The sequence below is a fragment of the Glycine soja genome, chromosome 14 (assembly GCF_004193775.1).
Source record: "Glycine soja cultivar W05 chromosome 14, ASM419377v2, whole genome shotgun sequence".
In the NCBI taxonomy this organism is placed as follows: Eukaryota; Viridiplantae; Streptophyta; class Magnoliopsida; order Fabales; family Fabaceae; genus Glycine; species Glycine soja.
Window position 1 is genome coordinate 42,806,158 of NC_041015.1, and position 24,943 is coordinate 42,831,100.

The 24,943-nt window shown below is 31.3% G+C and overlaps 1 protein-coding gene and 1 pseudogene across 1 annotated transcript; both read left to right on the top strand.

Annotated features, from left to right (window-relative positions):
• Positions 1-5,244: 5,244 nt before the first annotated feature.
• Positions 5,245-8,685, top strand: LOC114384080 (annotated as a pseudogene).
• A 10,516-nt stretch (positions 8,686-19,201) lies between these two features.
• LOC114385034 (phosphatidylinositol 4-phosphate 5-kinase 1-like) lies at positions 19,202-23,644 on the top strand. The gene is made up of 8 exons (XM_028344967.1): positions 19,202-20,447; positions 20,533-20,697; positions 20,793-20,958; positions 21,264-21,374; positions 21,465-21,658; positions 21,745-21,875; positions 21,959-22,052; positions 22,821-23,644. The coding sequence occupies exons 1-8, from the start codon at positions 19,501-19,503 to the stop codon at positions 23,128-23,130; spliced, it is 2,118 nt and encodes a 705-aa protein (XP_028200768.1). The 5' UTR covers positions 19,202-19,500; the 3' UTR covers positions 23,131-23,644.
• The last annotated feature ends 1,299 nt before the right edge of the window (positions 23,645-24,943 follow it).

Here is a 24,943-nt window from a genome sequence, read left to right on the forward strand (position 1 = left end):
TACCATTCGAAGGCGGGGGACCATGAATCTGAGTTGATGGTTTCATTCGATCCAACCATCACAATATAAAGTTCCTATAATTCTGTCCCACTTCTATGTCTCTATCTTGAATGTTTCGATGCACATTGATAGCTACATCTAACACAACACGGGTCCATCTGTGAAGCACCATAGAAGAACACAAGTCACCAAAAATTGTACATTCCAAAAAAAAAATCCAAGTTAGAATCTACACTTAGTGATCGACATTATCATTCACGCTATGCACTAAACCTAAACACTAATAACAATTAATTGATTATCAATGTTGGATCTGAAGGTCACAATGCATTTGTGACTAGCTAGAAACATAATTATTTTAATTTAAAAGTATCATAATGAAAACATCTATTGGCGAGGAATTGGAAACATTGGAATCGAGAGAAACACATAATTTGAAGCCTGATTTTTCCATCATTGTGAACACAATTAAGACAATATTATTATTACTTGTAATGGATAATAACAACATTGGGAATCGAAGAGTGAATTAAGAGAGGAACATACCAGTGAATAAATTGGTAGAGCTTAAGGTACTTAGGACTAACGGTCCTGTGTTGAATCCTGAGAGCGAGCCTGTAAGTTCGCTTCAAACCCAACAAATACGTAATTCTAAGCATTATCTCCCACAACACCATTGAACCTTCTTCTTTCTATAACTTTTTCGCTCTCTCTATAACTGCAGAATGTGAGCCTCAAAGCAGACCCCTAAACCTCGTAATCACACTCCTCTTGAATCAAAATCACCAATTGACCTCTCTTTAAAGCTTGCTCCGTCAACTTTATGTGAAGAAACACATCCTTCATATCAAACTCTTGCAAGAATACAGTCTACGATTCAGTCTCTATCATCAGTGGCGGTGGCAGCATTATCGGTGAGCGTCATGCGAGAGGAAGACGCGTTGGGACCTTCTGCATCTAGAAGGTTATGGAAGCAATAAACTGTGGAAAGAAGTAGTAGTAGTAGAAGATGATTGTTGGAGTGGAATGAGGGACACTTGACCTAGCTAAAGCTGCAAGTGTCTAGTGGTGTTGGTAGAATATAAAATGCAACCTTCATCTTTCTACTCTTATTGGCTTTGGCAACCATTCTAAGATGGTTTTTGGAATAACAATCATTCTAAGACAATCATGTAAAACGTCTTGGAATAACAATCATTCTAAGATGGTTTTCATGAAACCGTCGTAGAACAGTAATTTCCAAGATGGTTTTTTGAAAACTGTCTTTGTTGAACCATCTTATATATATAAAACTGTCACCACGTGACATTCCAAGATGGTTCCGCATAACCGTCTTAGAATGTGCATCGTAGAAAATAATTTTTTTAGTAGTGTGGTCAAAACTACCGTTATATATGTGTCCTTCATCTTCCACAATAATGTTATGCAATATGATGCACACAAATATTATATGTTTGATTATGTCCATGTTCCAGCACACACATGACCTCATATTCATATTTGTGGAAATTTTAGTTTGGATTCATTAAATGAAAACAAATCAAAGTAGAAAATAAGAATTTTTTTAGAATCAAATGAGACAAATTTTAGGTTTTGGTTGTGTAGAAAAGCTTATTTATAATGCAAAAAATATATCGATTACTAACAATAAAAACACTACTAAAAAAGTGTTTTTTACAACACCGTATCTACAACGGTTGGTTGGTAACCGCTTTAGAAAATGGTTCGGTGGCAATTTTGTAATTATTATGGACAAAATGACAATTTACGACACACATTCTAAGACGGTTATTGAAAACCGCCTTAAAATGTTTTGTTTAATGAAATTTATGTCGGTTTGTATTAAATAACCGTCATAAATCAAAACTAAAAAAAGCACAAAGCGCGTCTGAACCCTTCTCACGCTCTCCTTTCGCATTTGCCACGCCCACTACCTGTTCACTCAAACCCTAGCCTATTCACTTCCTTTGCACCTTGACCAACCGGACTCGAACCCTAGCCTACCCTCTTCACTTCTTTTGCACCTTGACAGGCACGTTGTTCTTTTAAGCTTGTTTTAACGGCTCAAAGTTCCCGGCCAACTTGTTTTCTGCTTCTTTCACGAGTCGAAGTTGGCGACTCGAAGACTTTTGCCGAACTCTGGTTAGTGAGGGTTGTAGTTAGTTTTAAACATGTATAGAAACCCAATCCTTTTGCCATGGCAAGCATCATCTGATTTGTTTCGTTGTTGAATTCTTCCAGATCAATCGTGTCATTGAAGTCGTCGAGCGCCTCTATGCCGCCATGACGGCTCCTCCGCAATGCCGAAACTGCGACGAGGGCGGGCACTGCCTCAACGACTACAAAATCAAGAAATAGAGCAGCCATAGCCCCAACCCTGTACGACAACCACACCAATGCCACTACACCACCACTACTTCCCCGGCGCGCCGCAATCTCTTAAAAATGACAATGGCAAAGACGACAAAGACGAGGATTAACTGTCTGAACCCTAAAGTTAATTTCATTGATACTATGTTTTGCATGTATGCATTTTGAGTGACACATAATTTGAGTTTGAAGTGCAGAAAAATGGTTCTATAGCTACTGCTGTTTTGGTGCTTACTAGTTATTACTTATTACTCATTTTAAGATATGTTCATGCTTGTAATCTTGTTTCAAATTTATTTTTCATATGTATGCCTTGATGTAGATTTCATGCTTGTAATCTTGTTTCAACATTATTTTTCTAAACTCTCTTTACTATTGGCTGAAATTTGTGTCATGATTCATGGATATCTGTTGTTGATATTGTCTACAGTCATCTGCTGAAAAAGTCAAAGCCAAGATGAAGCTTCAGCTTTCTGAAACTGGTAAGGCAATAGATCTTCAGGGAAAAACTTGTTCATACCACATATATGGAACTTGTTCATAACTAATTAGGAAACTTAATTCTGTTTGTTTCTAAGGATCCTTAAATGGATCACCCAGGAAGAACCCAAGCGAACTTAGAAGACAACACCGAAAGCATAGTTCGTCTTGTAATCCTTAACACCTCTAGTAAGTTGAATAAATTACTTTTTCTGGTTTAGTTATATGATGTTTTGTTACTAATATAAAAGTTAAGTGCAACAACCACCATTGAGGATGATTAATGTGTAAATTTGCTATACTTGTGTCTAGTAACAATATTGTAGCTAGGCAAGCACTGAACAGTTTGTTTCATTATATTATTATCATATGGTAGATTTGGTCAGCATTGAGACCTCAGGAATTGCTTCTCTTGAGGAACTGCATAAGAGTTTGGTCTCAAGTGGGAGGCAGGTAAGGGGTACCTAATTTGCCTTGAGCTTTTACACTATAATTTGCGGATTTCATGTCTGCACTTTGTTAAATCCTATAATTTTCCTTGAGCTTTTACACTGTTTTTATTTTAAACTTACTAAATTGATTTATTAAATTGAACCATAGTATAAAAAACTTACTAAATTGATTTATTAAATTGAACCATAGTATAATTGCTGGTTAGAGTTGGCAAAATGCAGGTAAGGGCTCACACTAATTGGGTGTAATTGACCAGAACCATAGACAAATTCTGTCTCTTTTCAATAGTCTCTATCATCATCATTGTTCTCGTGCATGAGTCTCTAGCATTTGTTGTACTGCATGTGCATTGACACAATCCTATAAAGGGTTGAATCTTCATTGACAGAAATAAGGGTATTAAAAATTGTAAACTACGTTTGAATTATTTGATGTGATATGATGCACATATATGGTCATAAATTTTGACCAGATTCTGAAACAAAAAAGGGCCTTTTCCGGTGGTAAGAATTCCAATACATGAACTAACAGCTTTTTTTGTTTCCCTAATGCTATCACATATATGTGCATCATATTACATCAAATTTCCAACAGCAGTATTACTGATATTGGAATTACCTATTTAAGAGGTATTTTTCCAGTGTTTATCATCCATTACAAGTCTCTTAAGATGACTATAACTTCTGCTGCTATTTTATGCACATGATTATGACATGAGCATATCTCTAGTTGCCAATGTCCATTCCCAAATGAAAATATTATTCTCTTACTTTTATCAAAATAGAGGTTTAGTATATGTAATAAGTTCATAACATAGTTTGCTTTATGTATTATGTTGTTCTGTTTTCTGTAGTATACATTACTTGGGTATTCCTTTCTGTTTTACAAGTTTGAAGAAGCTTACCACATTAAATGTTGAAGGATGCAATATTACTACTGCATGTTTAGAGTTTATTCATGGTAAAATAAATTTTGATTTTATTCTTTGAAGTGTCATTTCATTTTAATTATTCTTAATTTAGACAACAATTTTGTTTGTTATGGAAGTCATTTTATAATACATAAGCTTTTTGTCATTTTTATTTGGAAAATTAAGGATTTGAATAGTCCAACATTCAATCAAATGGTGTGAAAGTGGCAAAGACTATGTTTGAACTTAGAAACTCCTATTTGCTTATTATTCCAATGTCTAAAATTTTCCTAATTAGTTCTTTAATTAATTAATATATATATATATATATATATATATATATATATATATATATATATATATATATATTGTACATCCTTAGCTTCCCTGACATGCTTAAATCTAAATAGATGTGGTCTCTCTAACAATGCATTTGAGAAAATTTCTGGTAACTCTTGATTTATAATGACCAAACTTGAGGACTTATGGTTTCATGTTCTTACTTGAAGTACTAATTTTATGCCTATGAGTATTCTATATGGCTAGAGGAAATGAAGACTTTTACCTACTTGGTGGTCGTTCATTTAAGATATATGAAGTATTAAAATTAAATAATTTTTCGCATAAAACATCATTAAGTAACTATTTTAATGGGTTTTTTATGGTCACATAATGAAATATAAAATAGGATAATATTATATCTAGAAAAAGCCCAGTAACACGTTCAAATAACTACCTTCTTTTTTTCTTTTTAGCAGTTAAACTCTAAAATGTGGCTGGGATAAGTGAATGCAGGATAGGTGCCACCAAGATAATGAGATGAGCTTACATTGTTTTCCCTTGTGCATATAGTTGAAAACTTGAAATAATTTACAATCTTGTGAATTATGGCAGTTGCTTTCACTAGACTTGGATAATATTATTAGTACAGGCACAGTGAGCTTATCAGACAAGCAAAAACTAATCGATGATTGTCTCAAAAAATCATATGAAATTTCCCTTGGGAATGCTGAATTTGGTTATTGCCTGGTATGTTTGATTGTCCTTCAAATACCAACATTGTTAATACCACTATTAGATCTAATCCAGGTAACCCTTTTTATTTTTATTTTTTTTTGAAGAAAAATATAAACTCAACACAAATGTTAAATACGAAGCTATATATATTCAAGAAGAAAATGACAAAAGTAAAATATAAAAATGATGGTTTTAAATTATCATCACGACATCATTAAATGTTCAAAGAGAGAAATTTACTAACTATAATGATCTTACCTAAATAAATAGAGTAATATTCTCTCTCCTTAAAATACATTTCATCTCTTACAAAAAAAAAAAAAAAACCTCGCTCTTATTTTTTTTTTGGCCATTAGTTATCTTGTTTCTCTATGTTATCCCCATATCCGACAAATATTGTTCATCTTCTCCCTCTTCAATTCCTTTTCTTGGATTGTCTTGGCCAACCTCTTTGTATGTATCTATATATATATATATATATATATATATATATATATATATATATATATATATATATCATGTTTAAATCCATTGATATTTACGCATGCATGTTAGTTGTTATTCTTTGTTGTTATCATGTTATGATCTCCATTTAGAATCTATTTGGATAAGCTTATTTTTAAAAGTTAAAATTAGCTTCTATGAGAAAAAATTAAGAAGAAAAAATGAAATGTATAAGTTTAAAGTAACTTGTGCTAATTTGTAAAAAAATTCTCATATAACTTTTCTAATAATAAGAAAGTTTTTACAAATTAGTTTATCCATAAATTAATTTTAACTTCTGAAAAATCTTATTATTTTAATTTTTTTAAAAGTATTTTTAGATATACTTACCATGATGGATAATATATCACCAATATTGTGCAATAATGTTTTAATGTATTTAGCAGGGCGTAAGAGGGATGTTAGTTTCCTCACCAATCTTCCAGGTGCATCCAAAAAGCTAAAAGTTTTCAATGTTGATCTCAGCAACCCTGAGAGTTTCCGTGAAGCAATCGAAGGATGCATTGGGGTGCTCCACACTACTACTCCAATTGATTTAGAAGTGAACGAGCCAGAGGAAATAATGACCAAAAGAACCATTGATGGAGCATTAGGCATTCTAAAAGCATGCTAAATTCAAAGACAGTGAAGAGGGTTGTTTACACTTCTAGTGCTTCTGCTGTTTATTTGTAGAGTAAAGAAGAGGAAGTGATAGATGAGATTTATTGGAGTGATGAAAATCTTCTTAGAGATTTGAAGCCATTTGCTTGGTCATATTCAATTTCTAAGACATTGGCAGAGAAGGCAATTCTTGAATTTGGAGAACATCATGGGTTGGATGTTGTGACTCTAATACCTACTTTTGTTCTTGGACCCTTCATTTGTCCTAAGCTTCCTGGCTCAGTTTATACTTCACTGGCTTTCTTATTTGGTAAGTGCTGCAACTTTTAATTTCTAGGACCCTCTATTTGACCATTCTTTCTTGATCAATTATGATTAGTAATATGTTGAAATTTGAACATGTTGATCGATTACGGCAGTGTCATTTTCTGTTTATATTTTGAGAAATTTTTGTTAGTTTGGAATCACCATATCCATACTCTCTCGACCAATTTTTATATGGTATGTAGCTATTGATAAACAAAAATATGATATGTAGCTAAGTTTTTAAATTTATGAGGAAAAACATTATAAAATTTGGTTGCATGTCATTTTAAAGATTGACCGAGACAATAAATACATGATAATTTCAGATCATATAATTATTTCTCTCCCCTCCTAAACAAGAAAAAAAATATTGTACAATCTGAAACTACTGCATGCTCATAATCTTAATTCTTAACCAATTTTTACATGAAATGAGATCATAAACTTATAATAATCCTAAACCATGAAATGATTTCTCTCCCTCCCCAAGCACATAGAAAGTAACCACACAATAAAAGTCAATGGTTAAGTAACGTCAACAAAACACTTTCTCTATTGAAAGTCAGCACACAAGGTGAAGGTCAAACATGTTGTGTCTTGTCATTATCATGACTTTATCTTATGTGGATTTTACAATAAATACCAACATATTCAGTTTTGTAATAAAGTTCCTTGTAAAGATTCTTAATGAAAACAAATGGATTGTGCAGGTGAGAAGAATCCATTTGGTGCCTCTCGTATCCATATGGTGCATGTTGATGATGTGGCACGAGCACATATATTCCTGTTTTAGCATCCTAATCCAAAAAGGAGATATAATTGCTCATCATTCATTGCAACTGTCGAAGAAATAGCAGAACTTCTTTTTGCCAAATACCCAAAATTTCAAATACCAACACTAGAGTGAGTATTATGTTTTACTTCACCATGATAATTCTTTTTTTTTTCAGTAGGAGTGATAGTTCTTTGTTTTTACACTTAAAATGTGGCTGGGATAAGTGAATGCAGGATAGGTGCCACCAAGATAATGAGATGAGCTTACATTGTTTTCCCTTGTGCATATAGTTCAAAACTCGAAATAATTGACAATCTTGTGAATCATGGCAGTTGCTTTCACTATACTTGGATAATATTATTAGTACAGGCACGGTGAGCTTATCGGATAAGCAAAAACTAATCAATGATTGTCTCAAAAAATCATATGAAATTGCCCTTGGGAATGCTGAATTTGGTTATTGCTTGGTATGTTTGATTGTTATTCTCTATATTTCCTCTCCTCCTTCCTTTTATGCCTTGCTTTTGCAGTCAAATTTCTTGAAACCATCAATCTGTAATTTTGGTTACACATGTATCCACTAATTTCTAATACATATGTTGAGTCTTTGTTGTGTTTTGTGAAACCTTATCTTGGTTAGAAGGAGAGAACAAATGAAAATCTTGTTGTTTTCAACTATTTGTATTTGTAGGTTGTCAATGCGGATACTGCTCTTTCAGAGTTGAGAAGTAAATTGGGACACTTCCTTTGGAGGTTAGAATTTTTGCACTTCCCTTATGTCTTTCAATTTCTTGTGAGTTTGCACGAGAACTTGTATCATGTTCAACATTCAAAGAGTTGATATAGTCTCTAGAATCTAATCAAATGTGAATAATTGTGACTTTGCATTTTGTGAACTATACTATATGTGACTGCATGGTCTGGATTGGTTTAATGTCGTTTGGTGCTAACAATTCTCCTAGCTTTATTCAGTAGTTTGAAATTATTCTTTTTTAGGATAATGCATTTCTACATTCAATACTATTTAATTCTATTGGCCTCTTTTTTCCTCGCTTGTGCATCTAGCAAATGCTTATTCTACTTCTAATTTGTAGATTCGGGGGACAATTGGCGATTTCATAATGGGTGTGTTTGTTGTCTTCAAAGGTACACAATTAACATGCTTCGAAACTGGTGTATTATCTTTTATATATATAATAATGTACTTGCTTTCATTTTTGTGAATGTGTGCTTTTGTATATGGTTTGGTTCAGGTGAAACTATGTCTTAGAATTATGGAAAATCAAATTATATTTGTATTGTTATTGTCATTCATGAACAAAAAGAAAAAAAAATTAATAATTCTACATCGGTTATTAGGACAACCGATGTATGATTGGTGGATATTCTACATCGGTTATTACAAAAACCGATGTAGAATGTTTTACCATGAGGTAACATTCTACAACGTTCCATGGTCACAAACGATGTAGAATGCTAGACATTTTACATCGTTTATTAGGAAAACTGATGTAGAAATCTGGCATTTTAAGACGGGTTTAACGGCCAACCCATCTTAGAATGGATACAATTCTACATCGGTTCAACATCAGAACCGATGTAAAATGGTCAAAATTATAAGACGGGTATGGCTCGAGACCCGTCTTTGAACCGCGTCATTCTAAGACGGTTAGGCAACTGATGTAGAAAGACGTGAGTGTTTCAACGATGTTGGCTACAATAACGCGTGATAACCGATGCAAAATGATGCTTTTAACCGATGTAAAAAGGTGATTTTCTAGTAGTGAAATTTCAGCCATTGAAAAATATCCGTTACTACTCAGTTGTTGAAATAATATTTTGCAACACAAATATATCCATTACACACATTAAAATAATATTTTGCAACTTTTTTCTTTAGTTTTATAAGGGAAAGCAATGTTACTTTGAGAAGCAACGGTTCGCTCGTGCACAAAGTCTATTAACCTGCAACATCGAGAGTTGCTACTGAAGCATGTTGCTTTCACCTCACAATTGTTTCTTTGGCATACTGATACAATTGCTCTTATTGACTCGTAACATCGAAAGTTGCTACTAAAGCATGTTGCTTCTGCCTCACAATTTCTCCTCAAGCATACCAATGTAGTTGCTCTAATGTAGATGATCGTACACTTGTTAGAGCAACTATTTAATACGAGTCCTTACTTTCATCAACAAGTTCCACATTATATTTCAGATATTATCTATTTTGAAATGATATCAGTTCATTTCTATGAGAAAATCAATAATAGGATATAAAATATTCTATGTTTCAACTTAAATATATTTTTTTCCTTGATTGAATTATTGTTTTGATTCCTAATAATTTTTTTTAACTTTTTAGTCCCTAATAATTCTTTTTCTTTTGTTTTTCGTCCCTTAAGCCATTATCTGAATCACTTTTCAAAGTTATATTTAAAGAAAATTAGGGGGAAAAATAAAATAAAAATTTATTACGGACCATAAAGTTAAACAAAAAATTATTGGAGATTAAAATAAAAATTTGATCATTTATTAGAGAACAAAAAATTATTTGAGTTTTTTTTAGCTAATACAAAATGAAAGGAGCATTGTTAGGTATATAAACTAAATTTTATAAAATGGGGACAGATTGTTACAACATATCCGATAAAAAGGAAAAACTAAAAGTTTTATATATTAAAAATTCGAATATTTATTTAAACGAAAGTATCTGCAATAATCATTATTTAACAAGAGTATTTTTAAATGTTTATATTTAACAAGAGTGTTTTTAAGAGTTTTTCTTAATTTTATTTTATCGATTTTAATCTATCATTTTTAACATTTTTAGTCTTAAATTGAATATAATTTTTTTAAAGGAATAATAAATCATTTAAAATAACATTATATGGCAATATAAATTATTTATCATGAATAAAAATATAAATTATATGTTCAAACATATTTCTTCATCACAAATTTTAATTATAATATAATTTATATATTAATAAGTTGTGTATTATAATTACAAATTGGCTTTATATTTTAAAATAGTATATCGTAATTGGCTTTATATTTTAAAATAATATAGTAATAACTAAATTTTAAAATAATATTTTGAATATTTTTATAACCTGCATAATATATTGGTTATTTTAATAATCGGAAGAAATTTTTGTATTTTGTCATATATATTAATCATTTATTTTGTGACTAATTTTAACAATGATTAAATGATAGAAACGAAGAGCTAGATTTAATTTAATAGAAGAATTAGTAGAGCTTTTGTCATTTTTATAGAAACTCAAATCACAAATATTATTATATTGAAATACACTAAATAATTACCTATAATATTAATAAATACTAATAGATTTTAACTTATAAAATATTTATTATAAAATATTTTTTAAATAATAAAGTCACAATACTGAAAATATTTATACTGGCACATGTATCATAATTAAACTATCTCAATTTTGATAAACCATATTCCATATTATTAATTTGTCTAAATTAATAACTTAATTTAGTTTATATATTATTACTGAAAAAACGTTCATACTTTTATCCACAATTAATCAAAATTAAAAATACTTGCATAATTGAAGTTGCTGCCACACTCAGATTTTTATTCTGTTAAATATATGCTTGGTTATAATTAGTAAGTATTAAAACAAATTATTATGTACCACAAAATACAAACAAATGCACATTTAAATGACATTTTAGAAACGAAAATTAGTCTGACTTTTTAATTTATTTGAAGAAAATAAAAAATAATATAATTTGTATATACTTTAAAAAAGTAAAATAACACATGCATTGTGATGTCAGGATAAATTTTTTTATATTATTATTATTTTTTGTATTAAGTCAAAGATTATGAGTGCCTTTCAATTTTATATAAAAAATGAGTTTCAATTTTTTTATTAAGTTAAAGATTATGAGTGTCGTTCACTTTAAAAAAATTTTACACATGATAAAATTTAAATACGAATTTTTCCACTAATATATAAGAAATTTATTTATTTTTATAATAATTATTTTAAAAATTATATAAAAAAATGATTTATATTTAAATGGCCGTATAAAAAAATTTACATGCTTATTAAACTTATTTAAAAATTACTCTTAGAATTGAATTCTTACATATATTCATATTAAAAAATAATTAAATATGTAGAGATAGAATCAACCTATGTAAGTTGTAGCTTTGAGGCCATCGTCACATTGGACCAAAGCGCAATACAATATTGTTCATCCTTGAAAAAGTCCCTCATTCCTATAGATTTATTCATATTGATTTGATGTGAGGGTATGAGGCACATGATCATGCCAATTGAACCTCTTTTTTAAATCGACATTTGGTTAAAATTTTAAGAAAAGTTCATTTAAGACTCTTAATTTTATTTGATACCTATTTTTTTGGTCTTAAATAAAGATGACGTGTGTATTTCAACTTTCACATATGCACATAATTCCCAAATGTTAACGTCTAGTCTAAATTTAATTTTGACAATTTTTTTAAAAAACATTTCCACAATTGTACTTGTACACCCCCACGTGAAAGGGATTGTAATTACCAATCTCACCAATGTGTCTCACATCCTGTCCCTCCAATCAAAACATCCCATCTCATTAAAAAATTACACTTAGGTTCATCCCTAATTTCACACTTCCCACAATAAATCATGTTCACAGTTCGCCCCTCTTTCTTCCTCTGCCAATGCATGTTAGGAGTGTGAAAAAAATTGGTTTTTTTTTCGAAGTAATTTAAGAAAAAATAAATACATTATTTTACAAAACTAATTCGATTAATTAAATTATTTCTATAAAATCATTTCAATTAATCAAATTAATTTTTATTTAAATATTTTTTTATTCTAAAAACATAGTTTAAAAATTAGTTCAAAAATCAGTTTGAAACTGATTCCACTGTTAAAATCAATTTAAACTTAGTTTAGTTTATTTTTTTAAAATTAATTCAGTTTTACATAAGTTTTTAAATCAATTTAATTATTTCAATATAAAATTGAATCGATAAAAACAGTTTAAAATCTGATCCATTTTTTACTAACTAATTTTTACACATTTCTAATGCACTGCTGCTCCTTCCACCCAAACAACCATGCCTCACACGTTGCACAATTTTGGATACCACCATGTGGGTGCTCACCAAAACCTCATGCGTTGCTGCAACTATACATACACCCACTTCATGCACCACCTCCGATTGCGTCAAGATTAAACCCGTTTCAAGCTCGTCTGATTTCAAATGGCGCCTCCATCTTCGAATGCGGATTGATAGAATCGAAGGGATCAAGAAGCTTTTTTTTTCTTTTTGGAGATGCAGTGCTTGCGCTTCTTGCAGTTGTGATTAGTTGGATCCAATTCGTCTTCAACAAAGAGACTTTAATTGAGAAACTCGAATGAGAGTTTTCTACCACTATTTCAGAGCACCAATGCCAAATATAACAAAATTCTAGAATTGATGGAGAACTCTGCATTTGGATAGAGAATTTTAATTTTTTAGAGAATTTGAATTTCTATAATTTAGAATTTGAATGTTTTTTATCAAAAATTTAAAATTTTGGAATTTTAAAACAGAATTTTAAACAACTAAAAATTTGGAATTTCAATTTCCTTCTAAAAAAATGAGAAATTGAAATTATCTTCTTATAGTCTTCTTCAATAAACACCGTCGTCTGAGCTCCTAAAATATCGATCAGAGTGTGAGTATACAGGAACACGTAGCACACCAACCATATCTTTTCTTTTTTTATTCATTTTTTTTTTCATCCTCATAATTTTAATTTTTTTTATCTAAACACAAAATTTTGAAAATAAAAGAATTTCAATTGAAGTATTTGAAATTCTTAAAATTTAAAATTTCTCAAAATTTTAAATTTCTTCATCCCAACACACTCTAAAGCCGAAGAAAAGGAGCAAAGTGAATTGATGGAAAACTCTAAAGGTGAAGAAAGGGACCAAAGTGAATGTTGAGTAGTTGAAGTGTACACTACTTTACAATTTAATTTTCAATATACATTTCTTGTGACTTTTTTTCTCTTTTTTATTTTTTTAATTTAAAATATTATAAAATATAAATATTATATTATATAATTTTTTATTGGTTTTAAAGTTACTTACTTATTAAATTAAATTTTATAATTTTGTTTTTTTAAAGAAAAAATATACAGATAAAGAAAAATAAAAAATTGGATAAAATTAGAGTATAATTTTTTAGTTACTTTGTATGTACTCTTGTAGTTAAATTTATGTGTTGTTGATATTTTTTTTGTTATGTTCGCTAATTTAAAAAATAAGAAAATTAGTAACTGCTATATTGAAAATATCTTTAAAAATATTTATTGAAAATATCTTTAAATAAAATATATTGAAAATATCTTTAAAAATATGTATTTAACAGTTATTTTTTTGCTTTAAGTGATAAGAATTGATATTTTTATTATTTATGAGCTAAATATGAGATTAAAATATCCCAGTCTACACTACTTTGTAGATATGAAAAGAAAAGATTAAAATATCCAAAAAATACCTATAACGGTTACATATGAACTATTTTTGATGATAAAAATATATTAAAAATATCTTTAAAGATATTTAATTAGCAATTATTTTTTGGTGTCACCCAAGTCGATGTGGCAAGAATATGAACAAGATTAGTGAGCCTTGATCCAAGGTAACAGAAATAATTGTCCTAATATATCTTCATCTTAAGTTTTTTCTTAGTCAAGTGTAATTGTTTAATTATTTTATTGATAATGCGATATAATGTTCTTCTATGAATAAGTTGTTAAACAAAAAGTCTTCTCATTTTTAATTAAATCTAATGACATAAAAAAATAATTATATTTAGTAATATAATTATATTAAAAATAATTATATTAGAAAATTCATATTTTAAATAAAAATATTCACTTAAAAAATATGTTAAGTAAATTAAATAATAAAACAAAAATAATTATATTTAATAATATCATTTTCTTTGAAAAAATTAAAAAAATTATAAAATTTAATTTAATAAATAAGTAATTTTAAAACCAATTAAAAAAAATTATATAATATAATATTTATATTTTATAATATTTTAAATTAAAAAAATGAAAAAGAGAGAGAAAATCCCAAATAATGTATATTGGTAATTAAATTGTAAAATAGTATAAATTAAAAAAAAAGCAGGAGAGAGAAGGTGTATTTAAAAAAAAACCCCAAATTGAACCTATATGTAAATTTTTAAATGATGTGGCATGTTTGGATTGGCGGAGACATGAAATGTTATGAGACATTCTTAGGAAAAAAAAAAAATTAGTCAGCTACATTCTAGATATGTGAGCATCATCTTCCAAAGCCCATAAATGAATATCTTGAAAATTAAATTTTCTAAACCCTAATATTCCCATAAGCTCCACTCAAAATGCATGAGAGAAAAGACAACCAACGAGACCTAACAAGGAATACTACTAAGTTACCCCATAATTCTGCTTTGAAAACGCATCAATCTTGCCATTCCGAGTTTTTTTATTTATCAAACGTGACAAATTTTATTAAGAAGTACAAAATATACACTCATGTATAAAATTAAGTTTAATTAACCCATCTAAGGTATACAAATGTGCAAAGTGAGAAGATAAAAGTGTCTTTACTGTTGCAGAGACAACTTGCTAAGGTGTACCATTGCAAATATATACCATTGCAGAGACAAGATCAATAGCGATAATTTTTCAAGAAACGCAACATGATGATCATAATGTATGTTTCGATACACGTTTATATAATTGATTTTGAATGAATCTGATTTTACAGATTTAGTTTTAATTAAAGGTAAGTTTATTGTAAAGTGATTTTGTTTGGATAAAAAATATTAGAAAATTAATTTTATCATATAAAATTGTTTGAAAACTTACAAGCAAAATTAATTTTGTGTATATAATCACTAAAATAAATTTTAATATATTGTAATTCAGGGTTATATGTTTGGGAGAAATTTATGGACTCAAGTTATAATGAATGTAAAATCTATTAGAAATAACTTCAACTTGACTTATTATGCACTACCCAAATCTAGTTTGCAACTTATCACTAAACATGTGTTACGATATGAGATGTGGTTATGTCTTTTTTTTATAGACAGATATGGTAGAAATATATAACACAAATGATGAGACTAAAAAGAGAATGAGTTTTCAAAAAATTGACACCTTAACTTCTTACATTACATGACTTACTATAACTTATGCCTTTATATAAGTTACATAGGTGATTTCTACACACTTCTATACTACTTAGTCCTAGAGTCTTTTAGACTCATCTATCATTTACCATTCATCTCTATAATATTTTAGGTGCTTCTATGACTTTAGATAATAAGATATTTTTCTACATCTATCAAGAAGTTTCTACACACTATAACATCTCCATAGGTGTAGTACTCTCTAAATAATGGACCACCAATTTTACATTTACACTTTTCTAGATTAATCTTCAATAACTGTGAATAAAAAGTCAAATTTAATATAAGATTTAAGTTTTGGTCATGTAAATGGGAAATCAAACATACTTATAAGATATTTGGAAACTCTTTGAGGAATAATAAAATCACAATTAAGATGTGAAAATTATAATTATCAATTTCTTAAAATCACATCACTGAATATGTAGATTAATTAATATATATAAAGTTATTTTAACTAAATTAATGTTCACTTAGTAATTAAACTCACGATCAATCGTAAAGTTAGAAACGTCCCGTTAATATATTTCAATCCTTAAGATTGCTGATGACTTTCTACCAGAGAAGTTCGTGCGTGCATGTTGGAAGTTTTGCTTATTACTTCAGAAATTACGAGAATTCGGAAAAAATAGGGAAAATAAAAACTTTAAGAATTTAGCCAACATGTGGGAAAATCGAAAAAGAAGTGTGTTGATTTGAAGAATACTATTGTTTAACACACGTGAAAATGACACATAACTTACACGTAATGCGAGTTCGTGCGTGCATTAATTTTAAAATTTGGTTTTTATTATAATTTATGAATATTTTTAAAATGATAGATTGTTGTATGACTTGGAGGAATTTTAAAAGAAAAAAGTCTTACGTGTTTATGGAATAATATTTTTTTTATACAGTTTAATATGTACCATGTCGTGAAATAAAATGTAATTATAAAAAAATTGTGAAACTGAATGATATCCATTGGATCATTCATAATAGCTTTTAATATTCGTCTGGAGAAGACATGTTAATCCCTCGTACAATGTATTGTTAGATGGCTTGAAAGATGTTTGATAATTATGTTATGTATACAGTAAAAAAGGGGGGGGGGGGGGGGGTATAATTCACATAATTGGTAACAACTTTTCATATGAAAAATTCTATAGGAAGACATAGTTTTTTCATTAAATTAATCTTTGAAACATAAAATAATACATAAATGTTTATAATTCACATAATTGGTAACAATTTTTAATATGAAAAATTCTATAGGAAGACATAGGTTTTTTCATTAAATTAATCTTTGAAACATAAAATAAGAATTAGATTAATTGTTATGTCATTATTTTAACTTTTAATAATGATGGCAAAGAAAGAAGATGCGTGTTCAGGAGAAAGATGGGAGAACCCACCGGTGAGAGTGGGCCATAGCAACTGAAATAGGTCCATGCCTCTATAATTCCATTTTGCCACCCCCATTCCCAAAGCTCACATAAAGTCAAGTATCATTTTTAGACTTTCTCAAGGGTGGTTAATTACCACCTAAAACTTGTCTTCATTTTCATTTTCTACATTGCTGCCAAATTCGCTTCATTGTTTTACTTGCTTAAAGATACGGCTAAAACATACGTAGTACTGCTCAACAAGAAAAACTATTTCATCATTTCTTCTACAAAATCTCACTATGCAAGATATATAGTTTTTTGTGTGTAAATATAGCAAAATATCTCAGCCATTCATCCATAAATTAATAATGGATAAAGCTGATCCAAGATAAGGGAGAAAAAAACGAAAATTTGATAATGCTAAATTTCTAAACAAAATTAATAGATTGGAACATGTTGGTGACCAAACACAGCACTAAAATTATGACAGTGATTATTATTGTCCCAAAATTTCTGGTTCATTTCAGATTCATAAAGATGAGGAACGACTTCTTCATTTTAAGTTAACTATAAGGTCCACACCTAATAAATTAGTTTCTGAACTTTGGACATTTACTTATTTTAAAGTAAACGATTTACATCGGTCACAAAAAAAGTAAACGATTATATTTAAAACAAAATAAAGAGTTACAATTATTGAATGAAAAATTAATGATTAATTAAAAGCAAAACAATTATTTAATTGGATAAAAATCTATAATTATTAATCAAGAAAATTACTTTTAATGAATTATTATTATAGGAGTAATTCTTACTTTTATGTAGTTAAATATTCATTTTGGTTACTAAAAGCGTGAGATAGTGATAATTTAAAATTTTTGAATGATGAAAAATTTAAATTTAATTCTTTATTAAAAAAGTATGATTGATTCTTAAATTTATGAGATTATTTTATTATTAAATTATAATATTTAAGAATCAATTTGATAATAAATTATATTTTTTAGAATCAATTTAATATTAAAAATTAAATTTAAATTTTTTATCTTTCAATAATTAATTTATCAATAATTTATACTTTCTTGCATTAAAATAAATATTTATCTTAATTTTAAGTGTAACCTAATAATTATTCTAAATAAAATAGAAAGAATAAATAATATATGTATCATATGCTTTTATAATAATTATTTTAAAATTATATTTATCATGATTTTTTTACTGATCAACACGTATAACTAAATTTTGTCTTTTAAGCAAAATTAGCCTTCCAAAATTGTAACTGAACCAAAGGGAGATCCCGAAATTGTGGCTCTATAAAATTTTCGAAGAAAGAGAAAGAAATCAGATGCTGGCAATCCTAGGAGATTCCGTTACGTCACGATGAAACCCAAGATCCAATTGAGACGCTGATACGCTGTCGTTGGGGGTAAGACAAAGAATTACTGAGGGCACGAGGGTATATTCGTCACACTCCGCCACAAAGCTTTTCTTGCACAATTAATTAATTAATTAATTACTCACTAACAACTGCCGCTAGCCAAAGCTGTCTTCATCACTCTCTTTTCACCTTCCTCTCCTATTCCCTCTTCCTTTCTTAATTCTTACTTAAAATCGATTTAATTACTAATTATTTTAGTAATTTTTTCATTGATAAAAGATTAAGAGACTTCTCTAATCAATTAGATCAAATATTAATTTTGTTTTTTCTTTCAAAGAATACAAATATCTTTTAATTTATTGAGTTAAAAATTAATATCACGCGTAATTATTATTATCATAAAAAAATTTACATTTTTTATTAAATAAATCATTTTCATATTTTTAATCTAACCTTATATTACTTAACTAACTCTTTGAATTAATACTCCTTTCAGACAACATTTCAAGAATTCATCTTCTTTAAAAAAAATAATTAATTTAATTAATCATATTAAATTTATCAATTATTTATATTATTATTTTAAGAATATATTTTATCTTTCTATTCCAATTAATTATTTCTCATTGATATTTGAAGAAAGAATAATTAAATAAAAGTGTGGAAGAAAATAAATAATTAATATATTTAAAAATTTAAAAATAAAATTTTGAATTTTTTTATAATTAATCAGAGACAGGAAATATTTAGTTTAATGTTTGTTTATTTTCATTAAAATTGAAAATACTACACTCCATGATCTCTCTTTCTTTCTTTCTATCGGCTTGGCTTCTGTTCTCTCTCTGATTCCCACTCGTTTTCACCCAGACAGCACAAAAAGAGAAAACAAAAGCGAAAAAGTAGAGTGAGAGAGAGAAACAAAACAATATCCTAGAGAGAGAGAAGTCTCACCGCCGGCGACACTCCGAACTGACTCAGCTCAAGTAATGCACATGCGAGAGCCTCGTTCTGAACACCGCCGCAAAATGCACTGATTCCAGTTCCTCCGCCGGAGGAAAAAAAGCTCACATTCGCACCACCGCCGCAAAGTCCAAAAAGAGAATGCGCGAAGGCGACGTCGCGCCGGCGCTGGCGTCTCCGTCGCCGCCGGTGGTGGTTGCCGGCCGGAGCCGGTCGCAGGGCTTCACGACCCGGCGAGTGACGCCTGCAACGGCGGTGGACGGATCCTCCGCCGTGGAGCGTGTTCTCCCCAACGGCGACTTCTACGCCGGGAGATTCTCCGGCAACGTCCCGCACGGATCCGGAAAATACCTCTGGACCGACGGATGCATGTACGAGGGCGAGTGGAAGCGCGGAAAAGCCTCGGGAAAAGGAAAATTCTCGTGGCCTTCAGGCGCGACCTACGAGGGCGAGTTCAAATCGGGACGCATGGAAGGGTTCGGAACCTTCGTCGGATCCGACGGCGACACCTACCGCGGGTCGTGGAGCTCCGACCGAAAACACGGGTTCGGGCAAAAGCGTTACGCGAACGGTGACTTATACGAAGGCTGGTGGAAGCGCAACGTGCAAGACGGTCACGGCCGTTACGTCTGGAAGAACGGGAACGAGTACGTCGGGGAGTGGAAGAACGGCGTGATTAACGGCAAGGGAGCCCTACTCTGGGCCAACGGAAACCGTTACGAGGGGTTGTGGGAGAACGGGGTCCCCAAGGGGCACGGCGTTATGAAGATTCATCACCGTTTGCTCTGGGGTGAGAATTTTAACGTGAAGCGGTTTTCGGTTGACGGAAGAGGGAGCGTTAATAACGATAAGAGTTTCCCCAGGATTTGTATTTGGGAGTCGGAGGGTGAAGCTGGTGACATCACGTGCGATATTATCGATAATGTGGAAGCGTCGATGTTTTACCGCGACGGAACGACGTCGGATTGTGAAGAGAAAGAGACGAGGAGGAACCCTTGTTTCTCTAGCGAGGTGAAGAGACCCGGGGAAACCGTTTCAAAAGGGCATAAGAATTATGAGTTGATGCTTAATTTGCAATTGGGGATAAGGTGAATGAAGCACTAGGGATTTTTGTTTTTGATGTTATTGAGAAATTTTCCATGTTTTTTGTGTTTTAACTTTTTATTTGTGTAGGTACACTGTTGGGAAGGAGGCTTCGACGTTGCGAGAGCTCAAGCAGAGTGATTTTGATCCGAAGGAGAAGTTCTGGACTAGGTTTCCGGCTGAGGGGTCGAAGCTTACGCCGCCACATCAGTCCGCGGAGTTTCGATGGAAGGATTACTGTCCTGTGGTGTTCAGGTGTGGATTGTTTTGGATGGTGTGGTGGGGTGTGTTGAGTGTTTTGGGGTGTTCATGTTTTTGTTTTTTGACTGTGTTTTGGTTTGAATTTGTAGGCATTTGAGGAAGCTATTTCAGGTGGATCCTGCTGATTACATGTTGGCTATATGTGGGAATGATGCTCTTCGGGAGCTTTCGTCTCCCGGAAAAAGTGGAAGCATCTTCTACTTGACCCAGGATGATAGATTCATGATAAAGACAGTGAAGAAATCTGAAGTCAAGGTTAGATACATGTATTCAAAGGCTTGTAGAGTTGTGGCTTGTTAAATTCTGCAATAACAATCTTAGAGTGTGACACTCCCCATGGCCAAATGGATATGTTTCTAAGTTTTCTACTCCGGGGCAATGGGGAGTAATGTTTTTTGTGAAACAGTCAACTTTGGTTTTTGAAGAGGGAGGCCGGTTTTATTGGTTTGGTCATTCATGTGTTGTGATTGAGCATGGATTCTTGCCTTTTATATTGTTACTAGGGATCTTTTGCTTGGTACATATATAGAGTGATGCTTGATTCTGGTTTCAACTTTTAGGTGCTTATTCGGATGCTTCGGAGTTATTACCAGCATGTGTCTCGATATGAGAATTCACTCGTGACCAAATTCTATGGGGTGCACTGTGTCAAGCCAATTGGAGGCCAGAAGGTATAGATTGGTAGATATGTTCTATAGCTGTTTGGAGGTGGGATGCCTCATGCTTCAGTACTTGACTTCGATTGTTTATTGAAAAACCAGATCCGGTTCATTGTGATGGGCAATCTTTTCTGCTCCGAATATCCAATTCATAGACGATTCGATTTGAAAGGATCTTCACATGGCCGCACCACAGATAAACCTGATGAGGACATTGATGAAACAACCACCCTCAAGGACCTTGATCTCAACTTTGTTTTTCGTGTACAAAGAAATTGGTTCCAGGAACTCATCAAGTAAGTTGCTATGCTAGCTGATTGTCCTATTTAACTATTTGGGGCTTTACATATATGCTTATATAGTCCTCTGATATTGTGTTCAGACAAATTGAGCGGGACTGTGAGTTCTTGGAAGCCGAGAAAATTATGGATTACAGTCTTTTGGTTGGCATTCATTTTCGTGATGATAATACATGTGACAAAATGGGATTGTCACCTTTTCTTTTACGCACTGGTATTGATCCACCATCCACTTTAGTGCATATTTTGAGAGTTTTATGTTACAATATTTTAAATTTCATGTGTTTCCCCATTTAGGCAATCGGGATTCTTATCAGAATGAAAAGTTGATGCGTGGTTATCGCTTTCTTGAAGCAGAGCTACAGGATAGAGATCGTGTTAAATCTGGAAGGTAAGTACTGATATATTCTATTTCCTTACAATTAATGCTGATGGAATTTTAGTTATTAATTTATAAAATGATTGCATTGTTATAACACCTGCACCTGTAGCTAAATTGAATAGGCCCATAATCATTTGGAATATTAACCAGGGTGAAACGAGAATTGTTTGTTTGGAAGATGTATTGGTGCTTGAGCGAAAATTGGTCCTACTGCTATCAGAGTGAAAATAATAGACATGTCTCATGTTACCACTTGAAAGCGTCACAAACTAAGATGTTTGTGACCTGTACACCCTTGCAAATTGCAATAGTTATAACTCTGTTGACATTAATGTTTAATAATTTCATCATTTTAATTGATATTTTTCATGATAATAATTGAAAGTAGTTTGCATTATTTTAGCAAGTCAGTGGGCATATAGTATTGCAGGCAATTGTTGTTAGTGGGGCTCATGCAGGCTGTGGTCCCAATTCATTGATTCAAATTCAGATTTCTAATTTGTTTTTGGCCTGACAATAGATTCATCGAGTCAATTATGATTGTTTCATACTTTCTCTGGATTCATGATTTTTCTGTATCCATCCTAACATTCAGCTTATTCAGACAATTAAACACAGTTCCAGCCTGTAGTTACTGTGTGATTTGAAGATTGCAAGTTTGTTTTTTTCACTATTTTGTCACATTCCTAAACTATTCAAGGCTGTTTGTTGGCTTTTATGTGAATGCATATTTGCAAGTTTTATGGTATGTATTAAGTAGGATTCTTCTTGTTTCAGGAAATCATTAATCAGGCTAGGAGCCAATATGCCTGCAAGAGCGGAGCGAGTGGCCCGGAGGAGTGATTTCGATCAATACACTACTGCTGGAATCAGCCATTTGACCCCTTATTGCAGTGGGGAGACTTACGATGTCATTCTATACTTTGGGATTATTGACATTTTGCAAGATTATGATATCAGCAAAAAGCTTGAGCATGCTTACAAGTCCTTGCAAGTTGACTCTACTTCAATTTCTGCTGTTGATCCAAAGCTCTACTCGAAGAGGTTTCGTGATTTTGTTGGGAGAATATTCATTGAAGAGAGGTAGCAGATGGGTCAACAATGAGGCTGAAATATTTCTCTTCCTGAAAGTGAAGATGCCTGATTGTTCAAAACATTCAGGAAAAAATGCTTCAAATTTGAAACCCTTGGCAAAGGTCTTGGAGTTAAAATGCCACACCACGGTCAAGTGGCTGACAGAAGCTCCCTGGATTTCGGGTTTTTTATGGCTTAATTTTATAAACACAGCCATTGTGAATGGTGTGCTGAAGGATGGGAAAACTTGTACATGGAAGATTGGGATGAAGTTCGGAATTTTTTTTCTTCTTTCCTTTGTTTTAGGAAATGGGGTGGGGCTTGTTGAATTTTTTCTGGTTACTACTACATAGAATATGAATATATGGTGGGAGAGATAGTAAGAGGGAACAACGTGGAGTGTTGTTTACCTGAGCTTGGATTCAAAATGCGTGGATAAGTGTAGGAAATAAAAAAAAAATGTACAGTGTTTATACAAAGGATGCATAGCTGAAGGAAATTATTATTTTTTTTTTCTACTTTGATTATTATTCTTGAATTATTGAGACATTTTGAAGACCCATGTTGTTGTGAGATGGAGTGTCCCAAGTCTTCTCTTCCACACAACAAAGTCTCTTATCTTATGAATGAAAACATAAATAAGTGGGGTTGAAGAAAATTAAAAAACTGGGGTCGTTTGGTTAGCTTTTGCAGTGAAAGCGAGGGCGTTGGGCTTCAAAGAGGTCTTGAAGGACATGAAAAGCAGAGAAAGGAAGAGAGAGACAGGGAGATGTGCTGGCGTTTCTCGTTTTTCCTCTCATTTTGGTCACTTTCTTTCTCCTGCTTTTCACTGTTCATGTGCCTCTCTCATACCAGTTATTTTTATATCTTAATTTAGTAAAATTTGACCTAGTTTTTTAATCTTTTGGGTTTGCGAGAAAGAAACCTATAATCAGTAATCACATCACGTGGTGGAACCTGCCCTGATTGCTCCATTGAATCTATCTCGGTAACAAGTAAAATCGTTACTCATGTCATGTGATTGAAGCCAACCCCCATTATCTATTAGTATTCTTTTATCCACTGTAAAATTACCACTTAGCATTAGCAGTAACAACAGCAACAGCAAGCACTGCATTGCATCTACTCTGTTGTGTTTTGACCTTGTTCTCTTTTGAAACATTGTAGTGTAATGTCTGCTGGCTCAGAAGTAACGTCAGTGTGAGTGGCTGGCCCCATTGCCATTTTGTTTCTCTTTTCAGGAAACTAATCAGCGATTATGGATTTCAAGCGTGTCTTCCACGTCCTTTCATTCCACTCTCAATTCAAACAAACCTTCCTCACTCAACAAATTTACATGTTCAATCCATCTTGGCTTTTATATCATTTCATTGTTGTGGTTCCAAATCATAATCACTATCAAATGGTAAACTGTCTCCATAGGTTGTAAAATAGTTCTAAAAAAAATAAAGTATTGCCATGTCATGAAGTGTTTTCCTCTTAGACGCCAATAAAAATATATAGAATGTTACTATTCCTAACAAGGGTTTGAGATTTTATTAAGTTTTCAATTGATAAATTACAAGAATTAATTTATTCTTCTCAACGTGTTACATTTTTTAACAGAAAACTTGTTATTAAGATTAATTTAAACACGCATTCTAATAATGTTTTAAAATATTAAAATTAATTTTATCAAAACTAATTTCATTAGATTCTAAAACAAATAGACAGGTAAGTTTTGGAAACGGATAAATATTAACGTCTTATCAATTTTCTTGTAAAACAAAAAGTCTAATCAATTCAAAGTATTGGAAAATGACCTTTAAAATTTGGACTTTAATAGT

Coding starts and splice junctions, on each gene's coding strand:
- LOC114385034 (XM_028344967.1), top strand. CDS start 19,501: ATGCGCGAAGGCGACGTCGCGCCGGCGCTGGCGTCTCCGTCGCCGCCG. Junction 20,448..20,532: donor AATTTGCAATTGGGGATAAG/GTGAATGAAGCA, acceptor TTATTTGTGTAG/GTACACTGTTGGGAAGGAGG. Junction 20,698..20,792: donor TACTGTCCTGTGGTGTTCAG/GTGTGGATTGTT, acceptor TTGAATTTGTAG/GCATTTGAGGAAGCTATTTC.